Source organism: Mustela putorius, unplaced genomic scaffold (assembly GCF_011764305.1).
Source record: "Mustela putorius furo isolate JIRA1106 unplaced genomic scaffold, ASM1176430v1.1 tig00003834_pilon_pilon_pilon, whole genome shotgun sequence".
Taxonomy (NCBI): Eukaryota; Metazoa; Chordata; class Mammalia; order Carnivora; family Mustelidae; genus Mustela; species Mustela putorius.
Genome location: NW_025421987.1, coordinates 48,429,059 through 48,446,292, shown reverse-complemented (window position 1 = coordinate 48,446,292; position 17,234 = coordinate 48,429,059). Strand labels below are relative to the sequence as shown.

The 17,234-nt window shown below is 37.6% G+C and overlaps 1 protein-coding gene across 3 annotated transcripts in view; it reads left to right on the top strand.

Annotated features, from left to right (window-relative positions):
- SLC9A9 (solute carrier family 9 member A9) overlaps positions 1 to 17,234 on the top strand; it is a 668,807-nt gene that overhangs the window by 377,224 nt on the left and 274,349 nt on the right. For all 3 annotated transcript variants that reach the window (XM_004754464.3, XM_004754462.3, XM_045088481.1), the window contains exon 9: positions 15,636 to 15,724. In XM_004754464.3, coding sequence (XP_004754521.1) covers positions 15,636 to 15,724 — 89 coding nt within the window. The remainder of the gene's footprint in view (positions 1 to 15,635; positions 15,725 to 17,234) is intronic.

The following is a 17,234-nucleotide window of genomic DNA, read 5'->3' as shown; positions in this document are numbered from 1 at the left end:
ATAGTTTTCAGTATCATTAATATGATTACAATGGTAATCCTTATAGATTGATGTATGCATCTCTATTGCTGGGTTAATAAGAAAGCTAACATTTTAATGTCTTGGAAAAATTTGCCCGAATTATCCTCCAGAAAATTTGTGACCCTTTATACTTCCACAAGCAATGAAAGAGAGCTCATTTGCTCACATCTTTGCCACCCTAAATCTTACTCACCCCTGTTAATATGATAATCAATTTCCATTTCATTATGATTTACATTTATTATATTTGTACTGATGAAAGCATTTTAGTCACATGTCATTTGTTATTTATATTTATCCTTTGGTAAATTACCTGTTTCTGCCCTTAGTCCTTTTTCTACTGAGATGCTTATGTTTGTCACATTGAATTTTAAAAGCTTTTTATTTATTAAAAAAATTGAATCTCTTGACTGTCATGTAAGCTGTAAATATTCTCCAATTTGTGGTTTTATCTCTTAAATATGTTTTATTTTATTGGCTTAGTAAAGGAAAAGGATAGTATGGACATTTTCAGCTTTATGCAGTTAATTTTATCTCCTCTTTAGAAAACCCAAGATTTTATTGATTTTTGCATAAAAAACCTAAGTGTTTATCAATGATAATGCATACTTTTAATAGTTTTGTTTTTGCACTGGAATCCAGCTGGAATTTGTTTTAATATGTAATACAGGATATAGCAGGAACTTGATTATCTTCCTAGAAGACACCTTCCATTTGTCCTAACACCTTTCAACCATAACCGATGTATTCATAGCTTAATGTCCACGTGTGTAGGTAATATATGCATACGTATGTTCTGGGTTTTCTATTGTACCAGTGAAATTTTGGTCTGCACTGTTTTAATCATTTCAGCTTCATTGTTCATTTTAATGTCTAGATCAATCCCTCACCCTCCCTTCCCTACTTTCAAGAGCTTCTTTGCTGTACTCACATATTTATTATTCCAGATGGACTTGAAAAGAACTTTGTTAGGTTTCAAGCAGAAAATAACTGAGATTATAATTGCGGTTGCATTAAATTTTTAGATTAATTTGAGAAGCGTTATTTTTACAATGTTGAGTCTTCCCACCCAGAAATATGTTATGTCTCTCCATTTATTCCAGTCATCTTTTATGGCCCTTAGTAAATTTTTATAGTTGTCTTCACGTTCAACCTACAAATTTTATGTTAAGTACTTTTTAAACTCTTTTATATATGAGGGAATTATGATGAATCAGAACTTCTTCCTTTATAGTTTCCAGCTGGCTGCTATTTGTTTACGTGCACCTAGACTTCACTGGGCTATTGGATTCACTCTCTGTGGTTGTGAAATCTAGAGCTAGAAGTGATGTGTAGAATTAGGATTGACAGGCCAAAGTTGCATCAGACTATCAGATCTGCCAGTGCTGTGTCAGCACCAGAAGTATGGCTGAAGTCTTCTGGGCCCTCACTATCTTTTGAGCAATGGAATGAATGATTTTAGCTCTAGAAGAGGAAAATTTTCCAAAATCTGAATAACAGACTGCTTTATCAGGTAATAAGTGCCCTGTGCCTGAGAATATACTGAAAGACTGCATATGTCCGTTGGTCAGGATTTTCCAAGGCAGATTCATACATCAGTGAAAGACTATACCATAAATTACATTAATCTGCAATTTCATTTCCCTAATGATTAAGTTAAAATAGAGACATATAGACCTGAGGAAACAAGAACCTATCTGAGAGGAATATAGTAGACATATGCTGATTTGGGTTGCCCAGCACCCATTCTCATTTTCACTGGTAATAGTATCCTGATGTTGCTTAAGGAGCTACCACTCCTCCATCAGATACCATCTTGTTGATCAAGATGTCTCATCCTCCTCTGCCAAACAGAATGGGGACATGGGAAGCGAGGTCAGCCAGACACTCTTTCCCTAGGATATGATCCTTTAGGAGGGAGACAGAAGGGTGTATGTCTATTGGCACCTGTTCTTTCCAACAGCAAAGCCCTGTTGAAATCCCCTGTTTATTCCTGACACAGATTCCTGGGGCTGCCTTTTTGCTTCTTTTCTGAGAGCTATTACTCTTCCCTGCAGTAGATTCTTTTCTGATTACAGTAGCCAGAATCAGTGTTTATTGCTTGCAAACAAAGAATCCTGAATGGTACAAGGGAAGGAATAATCCATGATCGATTTCCACAAAAGAAACTGCATAATTTGGTGACAGATCAGAAGGAAAAGAGGCTCAAAGACAATGCAGCCTCTAGGCTCGGACACCTGGGACCCTCTTATGCCAGATGCACAGTGATAGCCAAACAAGAAGATCAAGCTTTTAAAGACAGTTTGCACGATGTTCATTATCATTTTCGATTCAGCTTCTTATAAGATTCATGATGAACACTTCATGTGAGAGGGGCTCGCTCATTACCGCATCTTCTGCTTTCACTTTCAGTTTTACTAATTTGATGATGATCATTTGATTTATTTTGATTATCTTTTACTTCAAGGGCCACATTTGCAGCCACCTCATCTCAGTCACTTGGAAATTGCACCTGCAAATGTTCAATAGTCACATAGAAGAACTTAGTTTTATGGGAACGAGTGGCTTTTAGACATGCAAATGAAGGTTGGCATTTCTATTACCCAGAAATTTGATTCCCTGCTCTTGGAAATATACAAGTACAGTTTGAGAAAACTTTTATTTGGGAAGACTGGACAGAATGTCAAATGCAAGTGAGAAGTCTTTCTAGAGGATGAGAGTGTATAGATAGAAATGGACTTCAGGGAGTTCTTACAAGCCAGGAGAGCATAGAAAGGGAATGTATATGGATGTGTCTGCCCTACTTACAAAATCAGCCACTTTAGGGGTATGTCTCTGGTTTCTGGATCTTTGGCTCACTGGCTGAGGGATTGGGCTAAGTCATCTAGCAATTGGGATCTCAATTTTCTTTACTGCTATGGTAAAAGGATTTTATTATTTTGTAATGGAGGGACATTATACATGTACAAAATTTTGGCTTTTGAGTAAATACATGATCCCAAGGTATTCTCTCTATGAGGTACCTGGTACACATGCATACCTAATTTCTGACCAGGTAGAATTTTTCTTGTGGAGAGTTCTATTTTCTAAAAGTCACTGGGTTACTGAGCCGTTACTTTAAATTGAATATTGAAAATAATTCAGCAGTATTATTTATAGCATAATCTCTAATGGAATTGAATCCTGTCATAGAAGCTGCTTTTCAGTTTATAAAGATAACCAAAAAGCACAGCTGGACAGGTTGTTTGAAAATTCATTTTTATAATCTATTTCCCAGCTGAGACTTTGGGGGTCAGGTTTTTGCCAGAAGCAAACTTTCAGGGACTGTCATTAAACACCAGAAGAGTAAGATTTCTAATGGCAACATTGACACCAAGTCTAATGATTTCTCTGCTTCCAGGCATGGCTGTAATAAAGGCAGTTTCCATTTTTAGATTCCTGGGGCACATTTTACATCCACTGAAGGCAAAGGAGGAAGAGAGAGGCCACTGGCATACCTCGTTTTCTCATACAAGAAGTTAAATAGTATAGCTTGCTATTTATTCACCTTAGAATGAGCTCCACCTAAGAAAATAAACATATAAAAACCTGAAAGAAGAAAAAAGTCCTTATTACTAAGTAATGCTATTGGGCTTTCTGGTGTGATTCCAGACAGTAAAAGACTCTGAGAAATTTATCAAATATAGTAGGATGAAATTATATGATGTTCTGGCCCATTTCCTAGGGAATTGACCAAGATGTCTGAAAGAGGCACTCAGCACACACAGACAGCAGACACAATATTAACAGTTAATTGGTCTCAATCCCAGGAATTGAGGAATGTTCTCCTGTTGCTCTCAAGTGACAAGGGCCTAATTACATTGTCATGATAAGCAAAAGTTGACACTTGGAAGCTCAGGTTCTGCTTCTCTGTCAGGTTAATTCTTGAAAGGTTCTTCTAGCTTAAGTAGTCAGGAAAAGGAGAACTTGGGAAAGTCTTTCTTATTTACAATAGACAAAAATGAAAGATCTCCAAATGAAATGACTATTACTGGACATGTTTAGACTTTGCTGGATCTGAGTAAGTTGTCTTATTACATCTTATCTCCATCATCTCTCGACTTGGGAAAAAAAGTTGACTGAAACTCTTAAGAAGGCTTTAGCTTAGAGGTGAATGTGTTCTATTTGGCTTGCCAGCAATGCACTGCATGACTTGATGGAAAATATATTTCTAGATCTCAGTAAATAAAACAAAACACTGGGAGGGGACTTGGTTTGAATTGCTTCTTAAAAGAAATTTGGTCATTTTCAGCTTCTAAGAACATGTCATTAGGTGACATCTCTTTGCTTAAAACTGCTCATACTTCATATTGTCAGAACCATGTGAATCCAACTTAATTAGCCAACAATTCACCAACAAATGAGGTGCATTGAGTGTTTTCCAAGCCAAAAATAAAACCTGGAGTCTCAGAATATTAGGCATTCAAACTGTAATAGGCATCCAAAATTCTCAAGGGGATTAGTTAACCAACACAGTGAACCAAGGGCAAACATACAACGTTGCCACCTCAATAAACACAGGTGTAAAGTACATCTCCTTGCATAATAACTCATTAAATCACACCTGCATTTTCTTGAACTGAATAGCTCATCATTTCAGTGTTCAAACAATCTTGCACAAGCAAATTGAGTAGTGGACAAATTTAGCCCCGCCTTTTTCACTGTAAATGTTTTTAGTCATTATTTAATGTCTCCTTATGGGGCCAAGAGGCATAGGAGGGGGAAAAAAAAGTCTTTCTTTCTCAAAAACCCATTTTCTTCATAGGGATGTATAAAATTGTCGGAAGATAGATGGCACAAATATATAACACATGGATGAAGGAGAAAGTATAGTCAAAGATAATTCCCAGGTCCCTATATCAGCTTGATCAATGGTTCATTCCACCAAAATGGGAATATAAGTGAGTGAATACATGCAATAGAAAGGGAGACACAAAAATCATTTCATTAGAAAGTCTTCTGGATTCTATGCAAATGTGAAAACTACATGGAAGGGTATTATGGGCAATTGGACCTGGACATCTTGGGTGAGGTTTTTCATTAGCCATTTAGGTGACTCTGATGCAAATAACTCTGATGGAAATGAAAACTGAATAGACGGGGAAGCTTGATGAACACCAAGTCCTGAGACAGAATAGCGGAGATATAAATGAAAAAGTGTTTTTTTCTTCTTTTCTAGACCCAAATTTAATTTGCACAAATACCCACTGCTATATTTTGAATGAGATTTTTTTTTTAATGGAAATTTATAAACCTTGCAACATAGAGGGGAAGTAACTCTTAAATGCATGCCTACACTGCATTGGAGAAACCAGGAATAAGAACATAGATTCATGCTATTTTCTATATTGATTTTCTTATATTCCACAGACTCATGATTAATCTGCCAACTGTGGCGTTGCCAAATATGGTGAGCTAGACAGTAATTGTGCTCTTTGGAAACTTGGAATCTTTCATATTCCCTAAAGGAGTTTTCCATTTCTTTAAATCTTTGACTTTTCAGTTCCAGGTTCACGTTCAACGGTGGTAGTAGGAAACCTGTCAGAAATGTCTCTTTTTACTAGATCAAAAATAAGTAAAAGCGTGGCATATAAAAATAACCCATCAACTTTAAAACCCCACAGAGTACCATCTGAAAGCAAGACACATTTTTTCTTTCTCTCTTGTTCTCTGTGTTCTCATAATATAATCAATATATCCTGTCCAAAAATGCAATATTCTTTAGTCTTAGAAACCCCTCAAGTCTGCATTTAATGTCAAAGAAAATCATGCTCCTTGTGACAGACGTTTATTTTTCAGCTTCTGTATCTGAAGGCTTCATCAACTTTTAATGAAAAAAGAACTACTGAATAATGTTATCAGTAACAAAGAGTGTAGGTGACAATCAATACTTTTGAATAAGAAAATTTAAATATTAGGAGAAAATGGACCCTGCCACTAACAAATCCAGATAAACATCTATTTGTATGTGAGGATCAAAAACTAATTTCTCTTGCATTCTCTTTTCAAAGCAGAGGAATATTTTTTGAAATAGAGATTCATTCTTTTGGCCAATCTGCATTTCCTCGCCTGATGTCTGTGGGCACTGTTATAGGAGTTGGGGGCAATACAAAGAGGGAGGGCGTAGACCCAGTGCTTAAGGAGATCTAGGTCAAGAGGGAGACTCCTGGTAATCTAACTGACAGGAGGTCAATGTGACGCTGAGGGCCCCATGTAATTCTTCAATTCCATATATGCAGACCTTGTAGCAAATGTAAACACTGATCCACTCAGATCACAGACATTTAAGATTGAAAAGTACTTAGAGATCTTCTAGAGCAGTGTTTGCCAGAGTCTCTTGACCCTTATTGGCCAAAAATAAAATAAAATAGCTTTATCATTCCCTTATTTGCAGACAAGTATAATTTTTTTGACAAGTATAATTTTTGCCCACGAAAGTACTTACATACTTGAAAATACACAAAAAGTTTAATTAAAAACTGATGTTTTTATATTTTCTTTCATCTTTCAATGGGTTTTCTTGTACATTCCAACTTAATGAATACTAATGCAGATCATCTTCTTTAATTCATTGAGAAGAAGACAATGGACCAGGCAATGAATTTAAATTGCACAAGGCATCCAAGTGGATGAACTGCAACCAGATAGTTCCCAGGCCTCTTGATGTCTACTGTAGTACATTTTTCCTTATATAATTTACAATCACACACTGAACCTTGATCATGTAACCTTATGTTTATATATATGCATAGACATAGACATAGACAATATCTAGTAGTACTAATGCTCTCTGAAAGGGTCCAGAAATGGGAAGCAAGGACAACAGTGTACATGGCACTCTATTAACCATATGTTAATTGTCCTATGAAAATTGATCTCTGTGGAAAGAATGTCCTTGCCAGCAGAATCATTATTTTTCCCAAAGAATTATGGACCTCCTCATGCTGATTCCTAAATTTTCTTAGTTGCCAATTAATTTGAATTTAACTGTGTACTTTGTGGTTTCTCAAACAGCTCTTTTAGCTAGTGTGATAAAATATTGGTTCTAGTTTTTGTTTAAAATTGCACAATTGAGTCCCTACAACCAGCCCTTTCAGGATCTTGTACACTACTGAAGTCTCACTGTGCAAACAGTGAAAGGCAATCTTGTGCATACACATGAGTCAGAAAGTATTATTATATTTTCTAGGCCAAGAAATATATTTTCTTGGCCTAGAATATATTTTATTCAATCAAGAAAATATATTTTCTTGATTTCTTTCAGAGCTCGGATATTTGTGAGCACGTTCCCCTCTCTGTGGACTCAGATGTATGGACTTGATTCCGTCCGTCATTACCACAGGACCCCATAAATAGAACTTGAATCCAAAATCTTAGACATGCAATGTAGCTATTGCACTTAGTGATTGCTTGTTTTTGCAGCAGAGATGGAAAAAGAATGATCAGTTTTTATTTTTGTTGGGAAGAAAAATGTAATAATGTTTGCCTGCATAGGACAGACATACTGGATGTTTCATATTTCCGATTTTTAGAAAAGAACAAATAAAACATGTAAGACAAATGCTTTTGTACTTATAGCAGTTAGTTTGACAATTAATACAGTTTAATAATTGTTTCTTTTAATAATTTTCCTAGAAAATGTAATTAATTAATTAATTAATTAATTCTATTTGTATTTATGTCCTAACCTGTAATTGATTAAAACCCAAAGCATGCTGGTAAACTGCATATTTCTCAAACATGCTACACAGTCTCCTGCCTCTCTCCCTTCATTCACATTGAATTCCCTACTCCTGATTCGTCATCCTCAAACTCTTGTCATCTTTCAACACCCAAATACCTCTGCATCTTTTAGGAAAATTTTTCCCATTTCTCTTGCACCTTCCCCAGCCCAAAAGAAATCATAATATCTCAGGATTTCTGTTTTCTTGTCACCAACTACATTATACTTTCTATTAGATGTCTTTGTGTACATGTTGTCTCTGTGAGAAGACATAAAGCTGCTTGAAGTCTAAGACCAGCTTTATCCATCCTTGTGTCCCGCATAGCCATAACCTGTGTTTACTCACTGAATGACCTCCATAGATAAATAGGATTTGAGTAGATGATAGCAGATACCCAAGATAACTTGCAAAAATCTAGTACTTAACTAGAGTATTACTGAAAATTGTCTAAATTTGATTAGGAATAAAGAGCTCATTTTCATTTGGTTTTTCTTGGCACAGGAATTACTGTGGAAGAAATGGCAAAAAATAATGATTAAGGATATAGAATATACAAGACATGTACTAGATCCTTTGTACTTCTTCCCCCAGCAGTGTATGAAACAGGAAGTATTGTGTCTATCTGTGGAATCAGCTAAGCTATTCCTTCTTTTCATGTCTTCTTTCTTTCATCTACTTCTAGTAATTATAGTAAAATCTGGGATGTACTTATTAATGTTTATTTTATGAAGCATGTTAATATCCATGATATAGCTTTATATTGAGAACAGACCTCTAAGATGGATTCGATACTACCCAAATGAGAAAACTGACTCTTAGTTGGTGAAGCCATTGGCCAATGTCACCCATTTTCTACCTATAACCATAACCAGAGAATGGCAGCCTGAGAAGGGTGGAGATCTTAATGACCCCAGGCTCTGAAAGACACAAACCACACAATTACTTTTTTTTTAAGATTTTATTTATTTATTTGACAGAGATAGATCACAAGTAGGCAGAGGCAGACGAAGAGAGAGAGAGAGGGAAGCAGGCTCCCTGCTGAGCAGAGAGCCCGATGCAGGACTCAATCCCAGGACCCTGAGATCATGACCTGAGCCAAAGGCAGAGGCTTAACCTACTGAGCCACCCAGGCACCCAAACCACACAATTACTTTACAACTCTTAATTTTACTGACCAAATCTAGGTGTTATATGTTCTCTTTGACCATTTTGTTTTTATTTTTCTTTTATTGGGTTTTTAATTCCACTTTCTTTGAGTCCATTATTATGTCTGTTGTCTAGCTTCTTGAGGTAAATCATCCAATTCTTTTTTTTTTTTTGTCCTAATGGAATGCATACAAGTCTGTAAACTTCCCTCTGAATAATTTGGTCTCATCTCATTGGTTTCGATAAGAAGTATATTCTACACTCACTGTTATTTATTTCTACATAAGCTCAAATTGCAAATTTGATTTCATCTTCAACTCCAATTTCATCTAGAATACAGTTAAAAAAAATACCTAATGGATACATTTTTGTTGATATGCTTTTTTTGTTAATTTCCAATTTTATAATATTGTGATTGAAGAATGTGATTTATTTGCTTTTTTCTGAAGGGGAAAATTATTCAACAGTTTGATAGAAAGAAAAATATATTATCAATTTTATTCCAAATTTTCCATAAATAATACTAATATAAAGAAAAAAAGTTAAACTCCTCAAATGTCCTTGATAAATAATTGTTCCATGAAACTGTAATTATTTTATGGAATCCTGTCAATTCTGCGAAGTTATGAAAAGAAAAATAAAAACTAAAAACACAGGAATATAATTTTAAAACTTTTTGTATAGTTAGTAAAAAACATTTTGGACCACACAAGGTCAAAGCAAGCCATACAAGAGGTGGTGAACTGAGACTTAATACCAAAACATTGGTCAGAGATTTGCTTCTCAAAGTGAGATGCTAGGATCAGTGGCATAGACATCCCTGGTAGTATAAAATGCAGAATCATGGGCTCCACTCCAAACCTACTGAAGAAGAATCTGCATTTTACAAGATTCCCAGGTGATTCCAATGTACATTAACATTCAGAGGCATTAGGTGGAGTTTTTTTTTTTTTGAAAGATTTTATTTATTTATTTGACAGACAGAGATCACAAGTAGGCAGAGAAGCATGCAGAGAGAGAGGAGGAAGCAGGCTCCCCGCTGAGCAGACAGCTGGACTTGGAGCTGGATCCACATCTGGGATCATGACCTGAGCCAAAGGCAGAGGCTTTAACCCACTAAGCCACCAAGGCACCCCTAGGTGGAGTTTTGAAATCTCTCTTGCCTAATCCAGATGCTTGGGTCATAGCTGAGCTTTCAGGTGGGGTCAAGAAGATTCTGCTGTAGGGGGAGGACAGTAGGATATGCTGTAAATTTAGCATAACCAGGAAATGACAAGGACAAGCAAAACAGAGGGGGAAGAAACAGCAAGCAAGAAAATAAAGGAAGTGGGTTTCTCTGAGGTGAGCTGCATCTGTCACTTGGACACCAACATCAGAGTTCACCGTATTCAATGTCCTTTGACCTGAAAGTCTGTGGTCTAAAGACTCAGAAACATCTTTTTTCTACACAAAGGGGACTTCCTGAGTTTATCTTTAAATCTCATAGCTCACTTGAAAAAAATTAAGTTTTTAATGATTAGAAGGTATGGTAATGATGTGTTTTAAAATTTTATTTTAGATAAGTTGTCTCCTTAAAATGATATTTGATGTTCCAGGAGTTTATTTTATCTTTACCTTTTGAGAAAGTTAAGCTGGGCCACCTCTACTCAAATGTCTAAAGGTTTCATTTGGAACCAGCATTAGTTCCTCATCCTAAATAAATAAATAAAGGTTAAATTGAGATGTTAATCCTAGTGAATTAATAAAATAGTATATAGGAAAATGATAGACCCAGGGAACTGGAGGATATCCAGACCCTTTATGAAAAGAGTTTTTTTTCCCACAGCAGCTCTGGCAGATAATCATTCAAACCTTTGGTTTGGCCCCAAAATTTCAAATGATAGGGAACTTCTCACACTTCAAGGCAGCCACACTATAGGATAGTGCTCATATTTTAGAAAGATCATATGATTCGGAGTCAGAAGACACGTGTCCAAGTATAACCCAAGCCTCTTTAATAATTCTAGGCCTAACTTATTTCCTTCCCCCAAGTCTCTTGTTCTAATCTAGTGGCTCAAACTCACACTTTTTTAAAATGACAATTTTAACCATAAGTAGAATTGAAAGGAGACTGAGGCCAGTCCTCTGGGACTTGGCACAGCATCTCCGCTGCCACTGGCATCCTCCATTGTCCAGTTATGACAGGACGATATGGGGAAAATCTTACTTCCAGGTGACAAAACTTCAGTGGTTTCCGGGAACCATCAATGCTTAGAATCAGAAGGGACACACAAGTGAGTACTGGTCGGGATTCTGTCAGGAAAAGAGAAACCAGTTGGCTATGCCCAGAGTTTAATGCGGGAGATTAGGTGTACAGATGGTAGAGAGTTGAAAAAATACAAAGGGAGCACTGAGGCCATACAGGTAGTAAGTGCCGGCAGCAAGTGTGAACCCTGGGTCAGGAGGGCCAAATGGAAGAGAATCTGTAAGTTCCTAAGAGGGAACTGCGGGAGCTTTGACCCAGACCTCTGAGGTCACTGGCTGGCTATTGCTTTTTCTGAGGAAGGCCCGTGAGGCTGGAACCAACTGGAAGCTATGGTGAAGAACCACTGCTGAGATGCCGCTGACGGGAGCAATAGGCAAGCAAGAATGCAGCGAGGCCTTTTCTCTTCCTCTTACATCCCAGCCTCCCTCTGGGGCTCATCTCAGCAGAGCTTAGCAGGCTCTGGAGAAGGAAGATGGGGTCTGCAGATCCCCAGCCCCAGGATCACAGGGAGAGCACAGGCAGGTGTGTTTGGAGCCAAGACCCTGGTTTGCTGACTCACACAGAGAGCACTTGGTGCCCTCCATCCCCCTGTAGACCCGAGAATCTGAGATCCAGGCAGGTAAGAGAGTTGCCTAGGGCCCCATCTACCAGTCGGACAACTAGTGCTGGCAGGCATAGGGATGCAAAAATATAATGACAGCTAAAATGCACTTTCCAGAAAAGATTGTGTTTATTCATTTGAGAGAGAGAGCATGAGAAGGGAGAGGGTCAGAGGGAGAAGCAGACTCCCTGCCAAGCAGGGGGCCTGGTGTAGGACTCAATCCTGGGACTCCAGGACTACGAGCCAAGCTGAAGGTAGTTGCTCAACCAACTGGGCCACCCAGGCACCCTAACATGTACTTTTGTAAGAGAAAACCCTCAACTCTGAATCCACTTAAATGGCAGAGAATTTAGAGGTGTATTTAGATGAGACATTTTCAAAATATGTTTTGGCTTGTAAAAGTCATACTAATTACAGTAATTTGTGTGGGTTAATTAATACTAAAGTATAGAATTATGATTATGTAGGCTAATACTGAAGATTAGATCAACTCAGTTGTTATACTTTAATTACACCAAGCCTCTGGTCATATAAGCATACTTTTCATTTGTTTGTTTGTGTGATGCATCTGTATACACAACTCAAAAAAAAAAAAGTATTAGCAGAGGCATTGCCTGCTAGTGTTCTAATGGAAGCAAGGAAACGAAACCAGTGGAGCTACTAGAGAATGTATCCTCAAACAAGATACCAGCCTCTTTGGATATATAATCTTCATCATCATATCTCAATTTCTCTGGGACATCAGAAATGATATTTTTTAGATGGCTTAAGATTACCTTAAAACATTCACAGATGGACTGGTACAGGCAGTAAAGCACAGGGAGTTTGTTAAATTTTGAAATCTCAGTTCTGCCACTTTCAAGGTGACCTTAAGTAAATTACTTTTGTTTCTTACTTGTTACATGGGAATAGGAATATGCATTAATTTATTCAGCAAATATTCACTGAATGCCTACCATGTGCCTGGCTTTGCTCAGAGGGTTAGGGACCAGTCAATCCCCCTGAACTCAATGAGCTTTCCTTTGCCATTCTGGAAGGCAGAAAATAAACACAGGAATTTCCAAAATGTTAGGTGGCAGTAAATAATATCAAAAAGAACAAAGAAAGATAGGCAATTAGAGAATGATGGAAGGGATCATTTTTATAGAATGCATGCAGAAGACGTGTGTGAGAGTGTAACATCTTAAGAGAAGGAGAGAGCCATGTGGATATCTGAAGAGCTTTCCAAATAGTAGGAATCAGAAACTGAAGGGCCCTGCAGTGTGCTTAGCAAGGATCTAGTGTACTGCAAGGTATGAGTATAGCAGGAGATGAGCTTAGAGACCTGTGGATAGGAAAGAAGGGGGCCAAACTAGATCCTAACAGGGTCTTTTTGTCATGGGGATCTATTACAAAGTTTAGGGAAGAGAACTGACATGATCTCACATGATCTCAATTGTCTTAAAAGAACCACTGTGGCTGGATGGAAGCTAGATTGCAGGAGCCTAACAGGGGAGACAAGCGGACCAATCAGGAACCTGTAATCTAGGCAGAAAAACAACAACGGTGGCTTGGAAAAGGATGTTAGGGGAGGCAGTGTTGAGAAGTGGCTGTGTTCAGGTAAGTTTCAAAGGACAAGACAACAAAATCACTGAAGCGCAGAGAGAAGAAAAGTAAAGGGTGATCCTGAATTTTGGCCTGAGCAGCAAGAAGAATGGAGATGCTATCACTGAGAAGGGGAAGACAGTAGGAAGAGCTGGTTAATAGTACTAAGTCTATTGTGAAATAATAAATCAATGCAATAGATAAGATGATGTAAAACAACAGCAGCAAAAACGGTGTGTTCTTGGCCTGCCATAGGCATTCAGCCAGACTTAAATCCTCTCCCTCTCCTTTATAACACTTCTTTGTTACCACTTCTTGTTCTCAGAATACATTTATGCACTACCCACACATACTCCCACCCCTTTTATTCACAACCTCTCTGCAAATCAATATACAATCAAACATTTCCACATCAGTGGGAGGGTCAGCTAAACCTCACCCAGAAAAATCTCCAACAGACTACAGAATCGGCAGAGATAGGTAAATTACATTTTAAATAAGGAAAGAAAAATATTTGATAACAAAACAACATGTATGGCAATCTTCCTAGTGCCTCAAAGTACTTAAAGTGCTTCAGTACCCTAAAAGTTTCCCAGGTATTGGTTGTTTTTTAATAGAATTTTTGTGAAGAGTAATACACATTGTTTATAAGCATCCCTTTCTTAGAATTTTTGAAGAAAGGCTAAAAAACCAAAAAGTTACCCAAAAATCTATAGAATGCTTACTGCATATATATTTCTTGGCAAAATTTCCTAGTCATTCTGTTGCCTAAAATTTTGAAGCAAATTAAAAGGATATAAGACATGTAAATGGCTATGCACTTGTATAAGTAAATATATCTCTTTTTCTTAAAGATTTTATTTATTTATTTGACAGAAATCACAAGTAGGCGGAGAGGCAGGCAGAGAGAGAGGAAGGGAAGCAGGCTCCCTGCTGAGCAGAGAGCCCGATGCGGGACTCGATCCCAGGACCCTGAGATCATGACCTGAGCCGAAAGCAGCGGCTTAACCCACTGGGCCACCCAGGCGCCCCTAAGTAAATATATCTTAACAATACTTTATCCAAAGCAAATCCAAGTAATAACCACCATATAAATAGAAACATTCAGTCTACGTACCAAATAAATAAATAAATAAAAGCTTGGTTCTTTAAAATTCTTTATTGTAGATTCATTTGCAATGTCAGTATTCAGTTCACATATCTCTATACTCTTAAGAATCATCAGCATTTAATTTATGAGTGTTTTTAGTTGGAAAGACTCTGCTGCTTAAAATTCAATTCGATCCCCTTGTTCTGACTTGAGGAATACTTACATCTTGTGTTTTTCCCAAAGCCCTCCTCTCTGCTCAATTTCCCATAATTAATAGAATCTTTAATCCAAAGTATGATGCCATCCCCACCAATTGCCTACCCCAACTCAGAGCTGATAAGAGAATAGCAGCCCAGAGACAAATAACAACGTTTGTCTCATGGTTGCTAGTCCTCTATCCCCAGGGAACATCTAGTGTATGTATGGCTTCATGTCACATAAAGCTGGGTATACTGATAGCTTAAGAAATCAATCCTGCAGTCAGCCTAGAAGCAGCTGAAGACTCACTGTAGGAAGGAAGCACACAAGAACAGACCAGCTTACCTTCAAGGAGTGTGTGCCTTGGATGTACTCACTAAGTTCTTCAGCAGCAGAAAATAGAACACCCAGCTTTGTCAGGGAGGCACAGGGCCAAAAAGGACCTTTCTCTCATGCTTGGCAAGTAGAGGCATTGGCAGGGGCAACAAAACCCTTATAGATTTCTTACGTTTGTGACTCATGGTTTTCAATACTAAATTATGTATGACGGGAACCTCTTCAGGTTCCTCAGGATACCCAGTGAAAAGCAAATGTTTGAGTGAGTGTGCCAGCATCTAGGAGAAAATGCAAAAAAGCAGTTGGCACTAGCTATGAGAAGACCGGAGTTGCCCATATAGTCTCTTGTTCATGTTTCCCCAAGTATAACTTTCTTAACTCATGATCAGAGAATCATTTATCCTCAAGAAGAATGTACTTCTTAATACTTTTCTTTAGGTTAATCCTGTAGGACCCATGTTTAAAACAAGTAGAAAGGTGTATGCCAATACAAGATCCTTTTAATTATGAAGAACTGACAATTATGGTAATTATTAGCAGTTTTAACTCTACTGACATCAAGTCCCCCTCTTCTTCTAGCTGATGTGGCCCTACCCATTGTATTAGATGGGAAAGAAAATTGGTTTTGACTGGTATGTTTTTGAATTTCAGGAATAGTTGCTGTTCTCTTCTGTGGAGTCACACAAGCACATTATACCTACAACAATCTGTCGTCCGACTCCAAAATGAGGACTAAACAGGTAAAAGAAAAAATTCACTGCAGGCTTTGTCTCTTTTCACAGTGTAATGGTTATGTTGCAATTCCGCCAATGTACTCGGAAAGAATTTCATTAGCGAAGGAAGAAAGTAAGCTTAAGGCTTCATTATAGGTTGGATATTTATAGATTTTTTTTTCCTCCAGGATAACCATTAACAATTCTCTTGGTAAGCAAAAATATAGTTATAATAGTCTCTCCCTCCTGAGAAATGTGGAACATAGACTGTCAGTCTTGAAGATGAAAGGCCCACAGTCAGTAATAATTCACAGTCACTTACATCTAAAAGCATTATAAAGCATGTGAGATAGGGTAGTTATATAGAGAGAAGGAAATGAAGAAGAATAAGGAAGTGATGTTTGGTCTTTAATTGGGTGCTTTCGGTTCTAAGTAAACTCAGCTGCTAGTTGTCACACTAGCAGAATGTATTTCCCATATGCCAAAAACACATGTGTTTGGATATTTGTACATGAACCTTCATAGATTCCTTACAAAAACATGCTGCACAGCCCCTCTGCAGCAAGAACTATACTAGGTACTAAGGATAAAAGGACATGGGATATGACCTTGCTTTTAGGGTTCATTACCAAGTCTGTTGATGAGGATAAGGATGTGAAAGGAACAATTAATTATCCACAGTGTAATACAGATTGTGATAGAAATATCTGTATACGATGTTTGGGGAGCACTCATTAGGGCATCCTCTTTAGTTAGGATTGGGAAGATGAAGAGAAAGTTTCCAGAGATGATGTCCAATCTGAAGCTTGAAATACAATAGAAGTTAATTAGGTAATCATGTGGAGTCTAATGAAGGGTGGGAAGGTAGCATGAAGAGCATTTGAAACCAAAGTTGAGGATGGACAAAAATCTCTGAAGCAACTGATTGAAGCACTATAACTAGTTCTGTGTGCTAGGGAATGGGGTAAGGCTACAGTGAGGGATGGATCCATAGAGCGAGAGACCAGTTTACGTAAGGACATCCATAGCTTGTGAAGGAGTGTTTAAACTTTGTCCTAAAGGTAATGGGGAGTGTCTTAACCAACAGAAATGTATTGTGTGAGAAATGTAGAAGTCTAAGTTCAAGGTGTCAGCAGAATTAGTTCCTTCCGAAGGACTATGAGGGAGAGTCTGTTCTATTCCTTTCTCTTAGCTTCTGGCAGTTTTCCAACAATCTTTGGTATTCTTAAACTTGGAGACATGTCATCTTACTCTCTACCCTTCATATTCACATGGCATTCTCCTTATGAGTGTCTCTGTCTCCAAATGTCCCTTTTTTAAAGGAAATCAGCCAGATTAGAGGCCCACTCTTCTCTAGTATAACCTCATTTTAACTAAACTAATTATATTTTACATGACCCTATTTACAAACAAGGTCACTTTCTGAGGTATTAGGGGTTAGGACTTCAACATATGAATTTTGGGGGAGCCTGCATTCAGCCCGTAACAGGAAATCACTGAAGTATCTGAAGAAAAGTGATTTTAGGATTTTAGGATA